General features: G+C 42.7%; 1 protein-coding gene across 1 annotated transcript in view; it reads right to left on the bottom strand.

The window, feature by feature from the left end:
• Positions 1-14432, bottom strand: part of TNFAIP8L3 (TNF alpha induced protein 8 like 3) — a 42631-nt gene extending 28199 nt beyond the window's left edge. The window contains exon 1 of the mRNA XM_054169222.1: positions 14187-14432. Within this exon, the coding sequence (XP_054025197.1) occupies positions 14187-14238 (52 nt within the window). The 5' untranslated portion in view covers positions 14239-14432. The remainder of the gene's footprint in view (positions 1-14186) is intronic.
• Positions 14433-15251: the final 819 nt, after the last annotated feature.

The raw sequence follows: 15251 nt of genomic DNA, 5'->3' as shown, positions 1-15251 counted from the left end.
AGATGAAGCAACAGAGGGCAGATGATTTTTAAGCCCCAAAATCACGCCCTGGAAAGCCAGTTTCCTGCAGAAAAGTCTTCATGGACAGAGTAGGAAAATGTTCACATTCCTTGGCCAGCAAACAAGTGAACTTGGCAGGAAGCAAATTCTTGAGAAGATTATGGTGTAGGTGGGGTTATATATATGAAGTCCACACAAACCATTTTATGCAGAAGAACTGAAACTCAGGTTATGAAAAAAAATAAGAGTGACCCTGCATGCTGTGGGAAATACTTTTCACTCTGTGACTTACAGTGGGTTTCTTAGGGGAACTGTGATCTTAAACTGTGGTGTGTGCATCGCTGTCATGGGAGAAACCCTCCATTCTATGACCTGATCAAGACCTCTTTGTGCTTGATTCCACCCTGTATTTTGAAGGACTTGCATCAGAAAATATGCCAGCAGTCATGAGCACGTGAATTCTGCAAAACTTCCCTTGTTCTAGTAAATTCTCTTTGGGTGAAAGGCCTTCCTCACTTTGGTAAGAGGCTCATGTATTGAAGAGCAAAGCAAAATAAAGCAACACGCTATAGTTTCAAATTGTGGGTTCTATTTTTATTCCAAACATACTTTCACTGCCAGAGAGTTAGACAGTCAGAATCAGAAGCAAATGGAAAAATGGGGTGGGGGGGGAAGGAGAAAGGGAACAGAACTATGTTGTCTTTAGTTGAACTACTATGTAATTTTCTCCTTCTGTTTGTAACATGCCTTTATGGTCTTATGAGATGCTTATTGAAAAGAAACCATTTGCAAACCTCTGTTTAGTATGATGAAAAATCAAGTGTGCCTAAGGTAAAGTAGTGCTAAAACTGCAGTCTTTTATGAAGGACTTCTGAAAGACTGTACTGACTGCATATGTATTGTTTGTATTTAAGATGATGTGTTACCTGCATAGGTGTGGGTTCTTTAATCAATGGAAGTTGTCTCATAATGTACCTACAACAGCACCTGCAGTCACCATACACTGCATTGATACTAGTAGTTGCTATTTTTTAATAAAATATCTTGGGGCACTTACTGCACAAACTCACAATGATTCCTGACCTAAAAATAGCCTAAGTAAACAGACGAAGCAGACCAAGAATGGGCGGAGAAATAGAGTCAACTGAAATACTTGCTTAAGGCTGTGATTAAGACCCTGCTGTCAGTCCAGTACTTCATTCATCAGATTTTGGAAGGCTATCATATGGGAGGCTGCACAAAGAAATTAGACTGGTATCTTCATAATGTCCTTAAACTTCAAATCCTGTTTGCTTTGAAATTCAGCAAGGTGTTACTTAACAGAACTAAAAAGTGGGAAAGTTTGCTGTCAAACTATCTGTCATTTATATACCTTTAAAAATGTATTAAATTGGTGAACCCACTGTTAATATGGCTGTCCAGGCTTCAAGTGAATGCAGTATGTGGAAATATGGGGAAGCTTCTTAAATACTGCTCTCTTCTGTTACACTGCACATGCCTATCCCAGGGTACAGTTAGGACAGCTCTGAGTTGGATAAACCCCAAATCAGCATTCTGTCTGTTGGAATCTGACATAGCTGGGCATATCCTAGGAGTAAACTCCCTATACCTTTTAACTGCAGCTGTCTAATATTCCACCTGCTCTGCCTGAGTATTCCAAACCCCTCACCAACTTCGCTGCCCTTCTCTGGACTCGTTCCAGCAAGTCAACCTCTTTCCTAAACTGAGGGGCCCAGAACTGGACACAGTACTCGAGGTGCGGCCTAACCAGTGCAGTGTACAGGGGCACAATGACCTCCCTGCTCCTGCTGGCCACACTGTTCTTTAAAAGCAAACTATGTACTTAAACATTTGTCTTCAATCTCTTTAATAATGAGGAGGAAAGAGTTTGTACTTTAGTTGTTGATAAAGCGACTAAGCATAGGCACCAACTGTCTCTAAATTATAACCTCCATGAAGGAGTGTAGCTACTGCTTAATATCTGTTAAAGTTGGGAAAGAAACAAAGTATTCAATTTTTTTTTTAACCTAATGGCAGAGATGCTATTTGAATTTCCCACAAAGATGGAACTGAGGAAAGAGGAACTCTGCAAGTACAGAACAGTAATGAGTGTGTAATAAAAAACCCTCACAGACTGTAGTTGCCTGCATTGTTTTTTTGATATGTCTAGTCATACCTTATTTCAGTGCACAGCCAGAGGTATTTCACATACACCTTTCTACCCACCATTGACTGCAGTAACTTCAAGAAAATTAAATCTTGTTCTATGAAATTATGGAAAACATTGAATAATGGCTCCCCCACGATCACTCTAAATTCTCTTCCTACACATCACTTGTCTCTATCTTAATACTGCTCAGCTGTTGCTAAGGCAATATTTTCCTAGAGAAGTTCTAAAAGGTAAATACACAGAACTGCAAGCAGTGCAACAGCAACTGTTACTCATCTTCTGTACATGGATGGGCAAGTGCAGACATAGTGCTTGATAATTTGAAAGCTATACAGATATCTTGACTCCAAAATTATCTAATGTGAGCAGGCCTTCCCTGCTGCACTGCACCAGGGCAGAGCTGTTCTCCCCCTATCAAGCGGGGCAAAACTGTGTCCTCTTGCATTTTGGCACATTACACAAATTATGTTGCTGCTTAAGGACAAATGAGGTGGATCTGACATTTAGGGTTAGCAATCCAGAGACATGCTGTGGTGGAAAATGGGGACCCTGTTTCTAGGCACCCTGGTGATAGATGATGAAACCAATGGGCCAGGGTACTGCTGACCCTGCAAAGGGCAGATTCAGCTCTGATTTGTTTAGTTCAGCTTAGTGGTGGAGTGGAAGGGTGGATACAGGCACTGTTGGTGTTCTGATGAACCTGTATCTTCTTGGCAATTCCTCTGCTTGAGTCCATTCCCTAATGTCTTCCTCAGTGTATTCCTGTCTTCTCATCCTTGTCTCATTGGTGGGAAAACATTGAAATACATATTCTTGTCTGTAGTGAAGATTTTTAGTTCCTAGAAGCGTATCTTGCTTTCAATGCCTCTTCACAGATGTTTAAAGTATCTGCTTGCATTCTATAGGCAACCTCTGTCAATCCCTTTACAGTATCTTTTCATTAAAAATGATTAGAACTTTCAAGAAAATATATTGGTAAACTTGTACAGAGGAGATTTGTATGCCTGGGTTCATTTCAGTATTGTAAAGGATAGGTTGCTTTCCTTTATTCCTTATTATGTTATGTCACTAGAAAGCATCCTCCTCCTCTGACCTCATTTGATCAGCAACAGTTACAGGCTGCTATGTCTGGAGAGAAATGCAATGCTACACTGGACTTGGCCTTACAGTTGTGAGGATATACTCTTTCTCCAAGTAGTAGTTTGTTCAGGAATGTATGCACTCTGGAAATAAGAGCAAAGCTCTTCTTATCTGTGGAGATGCTACTGTGCTCTCTCTTTCTGACACATATTGCATTTACCTTTCTCAGTATTTCAAAATCAAATTAACTTTCCTGTTCTAAGCATGCTTTACTAATCAAGATAACACTGATCTCATTTGTAAGCCTACTGCCTGTATTATTTGCTAGAGGAGGCAGGTTAGCTCCTCTGGCAATGCAAATCTGTTTCTAATACCTCCAATTACAACAACAAGACAGTATCTTACTCCTATCAGTTTTTCCTTTCATGACTACAATCTGACAGCATTTACTCCCTTTCATAGTTGCAGAAGTCATAAACCCAAGAATATTTGAGAAGAAATGAGTTAAGGAAGAAAAATCAGATCAATACTGGAAGAACTGAGGCTTACAAAGGGATGGCATATTGGCTGAGGCACAGGGGAAATGAGACATCAGTTATATGCTGGCAAGTTATATCTGGGTATGTGGAGAAAGATTACAAATTCTGCTGTAAAAGGTGAGAGCAGGTGAAAAGAGGAAGAACTGAAAAAGATTTCTGTGTTTGGAAAATGGAGGATATAGGCAAAAATCTTGGTATCTGCATTCTTGCAAGGGACTTAGCTTTTCTGGTAGCATGTGGAAGTCAAAGGGAGGGTGCAAAGAGGATTTCTGATCTCCTTGCCTTCTGCATCCCACAGCACACTGCATGTGCCCAGCCTGTTTTCAATTTGTAGACATTTTTGTGTGTTCTCCCAGGGTGCAGTTTCACTTACTGTTCTTGATGTAGTCAAAACACCCATTTTTTACTGGCATAAGATGTTGCATGTAGCAAGACGAACATTCAAAATCACTATTTTCTGGCTCTTTGTAACTATACTTTAACCACCCAGCACAACTTTGTCTTGAAAGGAATGACACCAACTAGTTAAACAGAACCATAGTTCAGTTTGGAAATCAGTTTCAAAACTATGGGAGATATCCTGGTCTAGAGGACAGATACTAGCTGTTAATAATTAAGTACTGGGACTGTTCTAAGCTCCCAGGCATCTGACTTAACCCAGATTTTGAAGTCAAAGAATGGATTTATGGAGAACATTGGTATTAATTTTCCTTAAGATGATTTATTTTTGGCTTTCCATCAATTCTGTATAATTTCTGTAAAGGGAAGCACTTTGTGGAGAAATGCCAGCAGTGACTGTTTTAGATGAATTTACTGGTCTGGTTGGAGTTTTTTGGGTTGGTGATTCTTTTATTTTTGATTTTTTTTGGGGGGTGCATGTGGGGTTTTGGGGGTTTTCTTGTTGAGGCTTGGTGTTTTGGGTTCTTTTGGGTGAGGGAGGCAGGCATGCAGGCAAGAGTAAAATCTCAGGCATATCATACTCAAAGGTATGCAGTGTTATGCTGTTCCTTCTTATGCCATTCCTTCTTATGAAGACTGGCACCTTTAAGAACTGATATGGAAATACTCCTTTAGAAACAAACACAGCTAAGAAAGAAGCCACAGAGACAGAACTGTGGTCAGGATAGGTTTGTAATCAGCTGATTTCTCATAGAGATGAGGTTTACTCACTTAACAAAAAATTCCTCTTTTAGTTATACAGATCCTGGTATATTTAAAGGGCACCAGTTAGTATGAGTTGGTGAGAATGGGGCATACTGGCACTCTGAAAAGTCTGTGGAAGTGGTCTTTACATATACTTAGGCTTGAATTTTTTATCCCATTCCTAAATCTCTAATCCCAGTCAATCTTTTTCCTCATTGCCTCTTTATTGCCTTCTAAGATATCCCCTAGCTGTGCATCGTAACAACTGTACTGATTATTTTTGCATGTACTACTAAACATTTCTCCTAACAGTGAAGATTATTAATGAAATAATGTCTCAAAATAGTGAGGCACTATAACTTGTTTTGAAATGAATATGAAGGCCCCTTTCGATATCTTTTAACTTCCCTCTGACTTCTGGGAGTGAAGGGGAAATGATGTGCAGATACACAAAGTTAAAAATACATGCAAATAAACAAACTGCAGACATTCACCTGGCATAACACTACACAGCACAGAGGTTTGATTGAAAAAATAATCTGAAGGATGGTTAATTGTAATACAAACAAAACAAAACAAAACAAAAAAATCCAACAACACAAGCACCACAAAAAAACCCACAAACCCTACCCCCCAAACAAAACCAACTCAAAACTCCCTCACTTTGAAAAGTCCAATAAACTTGTATTTGTTTGATCTGCATCTGTCAGTGACTTGACCACAAAAACTATGTGCTCTACAAGTAAACAGAAAGCTACTTGAAAGGAAACAGTAACACAGTAATAGTGTTAATATAGTTCTTCAATGAGAAGGAAAGAAAATCTAGTTTTTCCTGTAAAAAAAAAACCACAAAACCCAACACAAAAACCCAAGCTGTTTGGAGAAATAGTTAAAGGCAGAAATGAGACACCCTTTGATGGTAATGAGGCATTCTGCTAATTTTTATTATTCATGTTTCAGAAGATTGCCTTTCATATTAAACTAGTACCTATAAGAAGAGCAAAGTGAGTGTCTTCATGGTGAAGTTTGTTTCATATCATAGATGGAAACAATTTTCCTGCTCTGTATTTCCTCTTACACCAACAGGTGTTACCCAAAACCTACGTCTGTACAGACTGACTACTCTGTTCCTCTTCAGGAAGGCAGAACTAACTGGTAAAGCTCAAAATCTCTACCAAGCAGGGACCATTGGAAAGGACAGCAAAGTAACTTCTGCTCTTTCTTAGCCTTTTTCATTAGATGGCTGCCTTTAAAGAGTAGAAAAATCTTTGGCTACCAGCCAATGGCTTAGCTTAGTTTAGCTTCTCAAGATGATGCTTGAGCCTTGGGTATGAAGTCTTATTTATTGCAACAAGTTAGTCTCATCTTTCCTCGCATCTCCTTCAGCTAGACTTGTGAGCCTGTAAAATACCCTCCCATAATCTATAATCTATAATCTAATTGGCAGACATTTCTGCAAACAGCAAGTATACTCTTAATTGGAGAAGGTTCCAAACCCAGATCTTAGCTGCCCTGAGAAAGTTCCACAAGCAGTCCAACAGCTTGGACAGCCTTGAGCAACACACTAGACATCACAGTAATAGCAGAGAACCTTTGCACCCTTCTCTGACCACAGGGTCCATGTCTGTAAATACACTGGGACAGAACCTGTTGTGCATGCCTCATACTGCCATCTGGATGCAAGATGAATTATTTCCCACACTCCAAATGTTGTTTAATTCACAGTGGCCACTGTTATCCTCTGCCTCATGCCAGGACATTTTGTGGGATGCTATCAAGCAAGGGCTGAAACAGTGCCAGGAAGTATATTAATATATAAACAGTTTAGAGGATTTGGTATCACTGCTTGGGCCCACAGCCAGGTCCTGCTTAGTTTACTAGCAAAGACAGTAAATGCTCTTAGAAAGTTGGAGTGTTCCTCTGCTCCCTGGGAGGACCTGTCACACCAAGGCTGATGCTGTGGGTAAAATGCCAGACACCAAAGGCTTCTCAGGTAGGCTGGGTCTTCAGAAGGAACACTTTCTCATCTATCTGGCCTGCTGTTTTCTTTTGTACCTAGAGTTTATAGGTATTATAGCTTTATTCTTCCATTACCAACAGTGCCAGGTGGCTTACTGTTCCTACCATGACTTTTTAATTTCTGGTGTAGATGAGAAGAAAGGAAAAACCATTTCTTTCTTCAAATGGGGATAAAAATGATTCACATAACTGTAAAATCAACCTCCCTGCCTGACAAACAGCTTATCTGAAGCCTGGCAAAGTTGTGACGGGCTTCTGCATGCCGTTTGCATATCTGGGCGGCACTAGCACATCCTGTCCTGTAAGTGAGTAGGTATAATCAAGAATATCAAATATTCTCTAAATAAGACAACATCCTTGATGTGTCTCCTATCCCTACCTAGGAGTCAGATTCTGCTTCACCTATGATGACAAATCCTGGTTTTATACATCATATGCTCAAGAATAGAAAGAAACTATCAAAGCTACAGGAAGGAATGTTACCTCATACGCTATTGGCTGTTGCTGCTTAGCAGTCTCATTCATTGATACTGCTTTTGCATAAGCAGGTGAGCTTGGGCTTAATCCAGTGCCTCATGAAGTTCCTGTATCTACTTCATCTTAAAAACAGAAGCCTGAACAAACTGACCTGTTCAACTAAGCTCTCTATTCTGCTTGTCCAAGTTGTCTGTTCAACTTGACAAAAGTGAGACTACTTATGGTATTAGAATAGAATAGAATAAACCAGGTTGGAAGAGACCTTCAAGATCATCATGTCCAACCTATCATCCAACACCACCTAATCAACTAAACCATGCAACCAAGCATCCTGTCAAGCCTCGCCCTGAACAACCCCAGCGACGGCGACCCCACCACCTCCTCAGGCAGCCCATTCCAGTGGGCAATCACTCTCTCTGTGTAAAACTTCCTCTTAACCTCCAGCCTAAACCTCCCCTGATGCAGCCTGAGACTGTGTCCTCTTGTTCTGGTATTGTCACAGCATGGTTAATTTTTTGCCTTTTGAAGTTTTTGTCTGTTTGTTTGTTTGTTTTCCAGTTGGACAAGTCTCCCAGTCTGGCAGTCACTGTGCTAAAGAAGGGGCTGTATGTAAATCAACAGTCCAGGTGTTTCCTGGAGGAAAGAGTAATGAGATAAAACCAAAAATGTCTCCCAGCCAGGCTCTTGGCTCATGAGCTGGCCCTAGCTGCTGCTCAGAAAAGCAGTTGCTGCCTGCTCATCCTGAAGCATCTTTTGCCCATTCTGTCTTGGCAGAGAAACTTGGACACATGCTTGCCTCAGTTTGCAATGTGATCTAAAAAGCCCTGTAAGAGTCTGGAGTGTGGATTTCCATGACATGCTGGTTCATGTCTGTCATCTGTCCATCATTCTTCAACTAGCTTTTTTATTCCTTAGTTTTCCAGCAGAAGGGAAGGCAGAACCCTTTATTAGACAGATGCTAGAAAGCACTTCATAAAAGAAGCATCCAATAGTGTCTGCATCTTCCACTCAAAAGAGTTTTTTTTGGTTGTGGTTCTGTTTGTTGGTGATTTTTAAAAATGTTATTATCTTTTAATTTTGCCCCTGGCTTCCACACTTCCAACATGCTGTTATCTACCATTCTGGTGGCTTGTCTAAAGTCCAGTAAACATGATTACATATGTGACTTGGAATTTTCTATGCAGAATCAAAACAGGCTTTGTTAAATCAAACCCCTTCTTGTTCACACAAATGGGTATTCCCTGGGCCAAAATGTACCTTTTGTCATGTGGTAAGACATTTTTCAAACGACCAGTGTGATGCTGCAAAGAGAGTTAGAAAATATCTGCTTGCACATGATATCATAAAAGTGTGTTACTGATGCCTCAAGTAAGTGCTTGCAATAGATTAGACCCTGAGAATGGGTGACCCCATCTGTTCCCCCCTGCCTCAATGCTGAAGTGAGGGAAAACTAACACTTCCTAATTCATTATATATTTACAAGAATGTATTAGCACTTGAATGGCATTTCAATTCTGTAAACCAGTGATTAAAATATGTAACAGGCTTAAAAGATTAATATCATGAAAGTACAGGCAGTTCACAGAGCATGATAAAGAATCTGCAGAACAGGTTATTTGCTAAGCAGTGCAAATCAAACGGTATTACAGCTCCAGAAGAATTCTTGACTGTTAGGGCTGTTTTACAATACCAAATAATGTTTAAACCTGTTGCTGTTTTTATTAGGTTTGTATTTATTGCCCAGGCTAGAGTTAAGATAATTTATCAAGTATTTGTAAACGCATTAATATTTTTCTGCCAGGAGCTGCACAGTAAGATCTTGGCCCTACTGAGCACAGTAATAAGCTTCCCACTGCCTTTATAGGCACAAGCCTGGTGATAAGATTGCCTTCATTTTGTTATCCCTGGCATCAAAGTAAGTTGTAGACTCCACAGTGTTAATGTTTAAAAAAATAAATAAAAAAAATCAAATCCTGTCACCAGTTCAGAACTCTACTTGGAGTGCAAGCTGCTCACTTTCCCAGGCCAAATGTCTTTTTATTTCAGTGGGAGGAAAGCCAAAGAAGAGACCAGCAACAGTTTACTCTCCAGGATAGGTTAAATTTCATAAAAATAATCTTTATTTTCCCCAAAAGATAGAATAGAATAGACTAGAATAAACCAGGTTAGATGTGAATTAGTGTAACATAATATTTCCATTAATATAGACATGAAAATATATGTTCTGACTTAGTAGCTTGCAGAAAGCCTTAAATCAATATCACATAAAAGCTATAAGGCCAAATTCCTTCCTATTTCAACTGGGGAGCCTAGGACAAGGCACACCAAGTGAAGGCCTGCTGCCTTCTTTCTCTACAGGCAGAATCTCCAGATTCACTGCAAAATCATTGCTGCTGGTGATGACCTGGATTTTTGTGAAATGTTCCTCTGAAAGATGACAGAGAGGATCATACTTCTATGTGGTAGGCTGCCTATGAAAGAGCTGTGAAAAAATATTCCCTTGCTCTACTGAAGAGCTTTTTAAAAAATCAACCTCCCAATAGGTGGACATTACAAAAAATGAGAATCAAGTTCTATTTTGAGAACTTCTGAGAAGAGATAATCTTAAAAGCTTATCTACAGGACAAGAAGGGGAAGGTGACTAGGCACATGGACAGTGAAACTCTGCAAATTTCTCTGAGGATAATGCTAGCAAGCATGTAACTTGTCTTTTGCATCACAATATTAGTTTTCCTCAGAATGATGAGGACCTGTTCAGTGCTCTTACCAGGGTCTGTCACATGGAAAGAAAATACCAACCAACCGACCAAATAAATCCAACCAAAAGAAATCCAACACTTTCCGATTATACAGGCGACTCAAATGCAAGTTAGTAATGTATGGGTGTGAGAAGACTTGTGGAAGTGAAGGCCACAGATCTGGATATTCCTTTGTGCAGAAGTGTGGTGCTTTTTGTTGTTTCTTTTAAAGTACAGCTAACATCTTGCACTACTCACATATAAAGAGTTTTTTGTTAGCATTGGAGAATTATAAAGATGTTATTGTGACAACACATCCAGAATAAATACAGCAAAAATACTTGTTCCTTGGAGACTCAGTTTTAAGTGAGATATTAAAGGAAATGAGGCTGCTGGGATCTCAGAATAAGGGTCCAGCTGGCTTTTGGAAGCCAAGTGTGTGTGGCAGATGGAGGCATATATGGTAGCCTCTTGTCCTGTGCACACTCCTGTGACTTCCAGGAATGGCAGGGGTGCTGTTCCATTGGGACAGAGAAAAAGTCTGAGTAAGTTTTGCATGAGTGGTACAAACTCTGGAACAGGTGACCTTTTTAAACATCTGTATTCTATTAGCGTCATGGAGCCCTAGTGATAAACTGTATCACAGTGGGCTTGAGCAATTGGACAACCTAAGGAACATAAGATGGCGACAAGGAGTTTTAACTGCATAAACTGAAGTCACTGCTTTGAAAACTTGGAAGTGTGAAGACAGTTAATAACGAGAGTAAGCTGAACATTTGAGTTGATGTTATTTTTTCAGTACACAATCCCAGATGTTCTAAAATCACAACCAAACCATTACCATTCATCCAAAACACTTCTTCAAGGCACTCTGCTTGCCCAATAAACTGCAGGGAGACTGTTCCTGGTCACTGAGATCTGTGGAGTGTGGCACCTCTCTGAACAAGATGGTGACTGAATCCCACACTATAACCTCTCAGCTTCTGTGCCTGCAGCAGTGACTGACAGCATGACTGCTGAACACCCACATACAGAGAGATACTGCACTGTACATATGGCAGAGTACAGAAAAGAAGACCAAACAAAATCTAGCAATAAAATGTATTCAGAAGAGGATGGGGAACCCACCAAGTTTTCCCTCTATTCCGTTTTTATTCTACTGCACAGGCATCTGCCATGTATAGTCAAAAATAACAGATTTTTCTTCTCTTAGATAGTACAAAGAAAGAATAGAAAAGAGCAGACTGATGAACATCAACTCTTGGCAGCTAGCAAGTGATGGCATAAAAAGCACTTATGGCAATCTTTAAGCATAGCTATTTTTAATTTATTTAAAAGAAAAATCCTGTTCAGAACACGAATAAGCTGCTGGCAAGAGCTATGTTACATTGATTTGTCTATAAATGTAATGTTCATAACTTGCACTTTGTGCACTGCTTTGAATATTTGGATGAAAAGGTATAGCTGTTGGTGGTCTTTGTCAGTAAGTTCAGCCTAATGGAGCTTCATGAATATAAAGAGCTCTGTGACCTGTTGCTAGTCTTATTTCATTCTCTAGATCTCCAGTAAGAAAACACAAACCAAGATACCAACAGAAAATAACCCTAATATTTAAAACCTAATCGGATTTAAGACTATGCTATAGAATTCTGTTCTGCTGAGACAGTAGACAAGAAAACACCTATTTATGTTATGACTTCCTATCACTGTTTTATTAACAGGACAGTTAAAATTTTTCACCAAATATCTGGCTTGACTTTTTTGTTTGTTTGGAGTTGTGGTTTTGTTTGTTTGTTTTGTTTATTTATTTGGTTGTTTTGTTTATTTGGTTTTTTTTAATCTCTTGTAGTTAAAATATTGTTTGGTGTGGAAATGTGCCAGCTGAAATAAAGGACATGTATAAACTGGGCAGATCATGGAGAACTCGGACTGCTTAGTCTTGAGAAAAGAAGGCTGAGAGGGGATCTAATCAATGTCTATAGATATGTGAGGGGTGGGTGTTATGATGAATGTGATAGTCTCTTTTTGGTGGTGCCAAGTGACAGGACAAGGAACAGGAGGTTCCACTTCTTTATGGTGAGGGTGACGGAGCACTGGAACAGGCTGCCCAGAAATGTTGTATAGTCTCTTTCTCTGGAGACTTTAAAAACCCACCTGGATGCGCTCCTGTGTGGCCTGGCCTAGGTGATCCTGCATTGGCAGGGGGGTTGGACTCAATCTCTGGAGGTCCCTTCCAATTCCTAACAAAATTTAATTTAAATTATTTTTCTCAAAGATCTCATAACATAACCTGGTAACTTTGGATTTATGATGATTCCTAGGTCAATTTCAGACATCGTTCCAGTTGTGCTTACTTATGTCTGATGCCAGTTAAATGGCTTCAGAGAAGGTGCTGCCACTTCACCATGAGAAGCTGGAGGCCAGAAAGGTCCATTCTGCACCTGGTGTCAGTGCTCACCTGGCGCCTATCACATGCTAGCCATGCGTGTCATACTGCTGCAGTCTGCTCTGCTGAAGCAGAGCCATTGGAGATGAGGGGATGTGCATGGGGCTGGGGTTGGCCTTCAGCTGGCAGCAGTTCTCTGCAGACCCTGCAGACTCTGCAAGCTGTACTGGTAGAGCAAACCTACTTCTGTGTATGTTGGGTTTCATACAAGCTTACAGTCCCCATTTACTGGTCATGCAGGATGCCTCTCTAAGCCTCTGCTTACAGCACTTTGACAGGGGGCTGTTTTGTGCAAAGGACAGGAATGTGGAGATTTGGAAATGGCAGGAGAGGGTTTTATTTATTCCTTCTGTTTCATCTAAGAACTATGTGGGCAGCAGCAGCTAGTCATCATCAGCTCTATAGTTTCTGGTGACAAATAAGGACTTGAAAACAAAAGCCCAGCAGCTTGAGGGCTCTGTGAGCTGGTCTCTGAGGAAGATGTGAGGCTGCACATCAACAACTGGGTTCAGTTCTGAGTCCCTCACTACAAGAAGCACAAGGAGGTGCTGAAATGTGGAGTGTGTCCAAAGAAGGGCAATGAAGCTGGTGAGGAGCCTACTAGAGCACAAGTCTCATGAGGAGCACCTGAGGGCACTGGGGTTGTTTAGCCTGATGGAGCCTCAGGGAAGACCTTATCAATTTCCACAACTAGCGAAAAGGAAGTTTCAGTGAGAAGGGGTTTGGACTGTTCCCCCAAGTAACAAGTGATAGAACAAGAGGAAATAGCTTCAAGTTGCAGCAGGGGAGTTTCAGGCTAGATATTAGGGTTGTCAAGCCTTGTAACAGGCTGCCCAGGGAAGTGGTGGTGTCACCATTTCTGGAGAGATTTAAAAGCCCTGTAGATGTGGTACTGAGAGTATGGTTTAGTGGTGACCTGGCAATGCTGGGTTAACGGTTGGACTCTTCCAGCCGAAACAGTCCAATGATTTTATGACATGGGCGACGCCTGTAGTCCTGCAGTGATAGCAAAATCGCCCTAACCGAACCCAAAAAACTTCGCTGCCTCTGGCTACGAAGCACAATGCATCAGATCCATGCCAGCACTGAATTTAACCGGCGCTCGCGTCATGGTCGATTGTGACTCTCCAGGGCAGCTCTCTCCGCTGGCAGGAGGCAGAGAGGAGCCCGGACCCGGGCCGCACCCCTCCCGCGCACCGCGGGGTGCCTCTGCCCGAGAAGCCGTTGGAGGAGCCGCTTGCCGCTCGCTTCGCCGGCGACCGCGGGGCCGCCCGGGGGGCGCGTCACCGCGGGACTCGCGCTGGGGCGGTTGGCAGCGGCTCCCTCAGGGGCGGTTGGGCTCGCGCTGGGGCAGCGGCTCGCTCAGGGGCGGTTGGGCTCGTGCTGGGGCAGCTGGCAGCGGCTCGCTCAGGGGCGGTTGGCGGGGACGCGCTCAGCAGCTGCGCTTCGCCTACGCAGCCCCTCTGCCGGAGGCAGCGAGGGGCAGACCCCTTCCTCCTCGCCACCGCTCCCCCGGCCCACCGCTCGCGGGGCTGGCCGGCACCGGTCCGTCAGGCAGCAGCCCTTCCTCTTACCTGCGGGTGAGACCAGCTCGCCTTCGCTGAGCTCCCCGGAGTCCGAGTCCATGCTGCAGGTACCGGCGGGGGAGAGGGACCGAGGGGCAGCGCAGGGAGGGCGGCGTGAGGATCGCAGCCGCTGACAGAAGTGCCCGAAGCCGGGGAGCGGGAGCCGGGAGAGAGCGGCGAGCAGCCCCTGCTGCCTCCTCCTCTGCTCCCTGCCTTAGCACTAGGTCCGCGCCACCACATGCAGCCACCTCGCTTAGTGCCATTGGCTGCAAAGGAGGAGCGGAGACGGGCGGGCTCCGGCGAGGGGAGGAGGCAGCGGGGGCGCGGCGCAGAAACGGCTTCTTACCCGAGCCTGTCACACAAGTTCGTTTCTCGGGGGGCTGAATCTCCCCAGCCTCCGGGGTTCGGCCGCACCCTCCGGCTGTATGCCGCTGTGGTGGCCGGGTGACATCTGGGACTTGAGGCCGGACAGCTTCGCGGAGGGCAGAAGCCACTCCTGGGAGAGAACTTGGCAGCGCAAGAGGGACCGAAATGATAGTCTTTTACACTGGCTGCCACTGTGGGTCCCGTTTGTCTTTTCATCTCTGTTTTTCTTGCGGGCATCTCCCCTGACTTTGGACAGTCACCATGGCTCTTTTCTAGCTCCCTCTCCTTAATTACCGATTTCCTTGAAAGTTAGTTACTGGAAATGGCAGTTCTTGTTGGATCTTAATGTCCGGAAGAATATTGGAGGGACTATTTCTGCTGCCCGATTGCACAGTATTGATAGGCTTAGGGAGGCAGTGCAATATTTGGTAAATGAAGGGTGTGCTAAAAGATTGTTTTGAATGGTTGAGCCTGAAAACTTTATAGTTTGAATTCTGCAGGCTTTGCTTATGTGGAATAGAATAGAACAGAATCAAATAGAATAGAATAGAATTAACCAGGTTGGAAAAGACCTTCGAGATCATCAAGTCCAACCTATCACCCAATACCATCTAATCAACTAAACCATGGCACCAAGTGCCTCATCCAGTCTCTTCTTAAACACTTTCAGTGATGGTGACTCCACCATCTCCCTGGGCAGCCCATTCC

The sequence above is a fragment of the Dryobates pubescens genome, chromosome 17 (assembly GCF_014839835.1).
Source record: "Dryobates pubescens isolate bDryPub1 chromosome 17, bDryPub1.pri, whole genome shotgun sequence".
In the NCBI taxonomy this organism is placed as follows: Eukaryota; Metazoa; Chordata; class Aves; order Piciformes; family Picidae; genus Dryobates; species Dryobates pubescens.
Note: the sequence above shows the minus strand (reverse complement) of the source record. Positions and strands in the feature narration are given on the sequence as shown.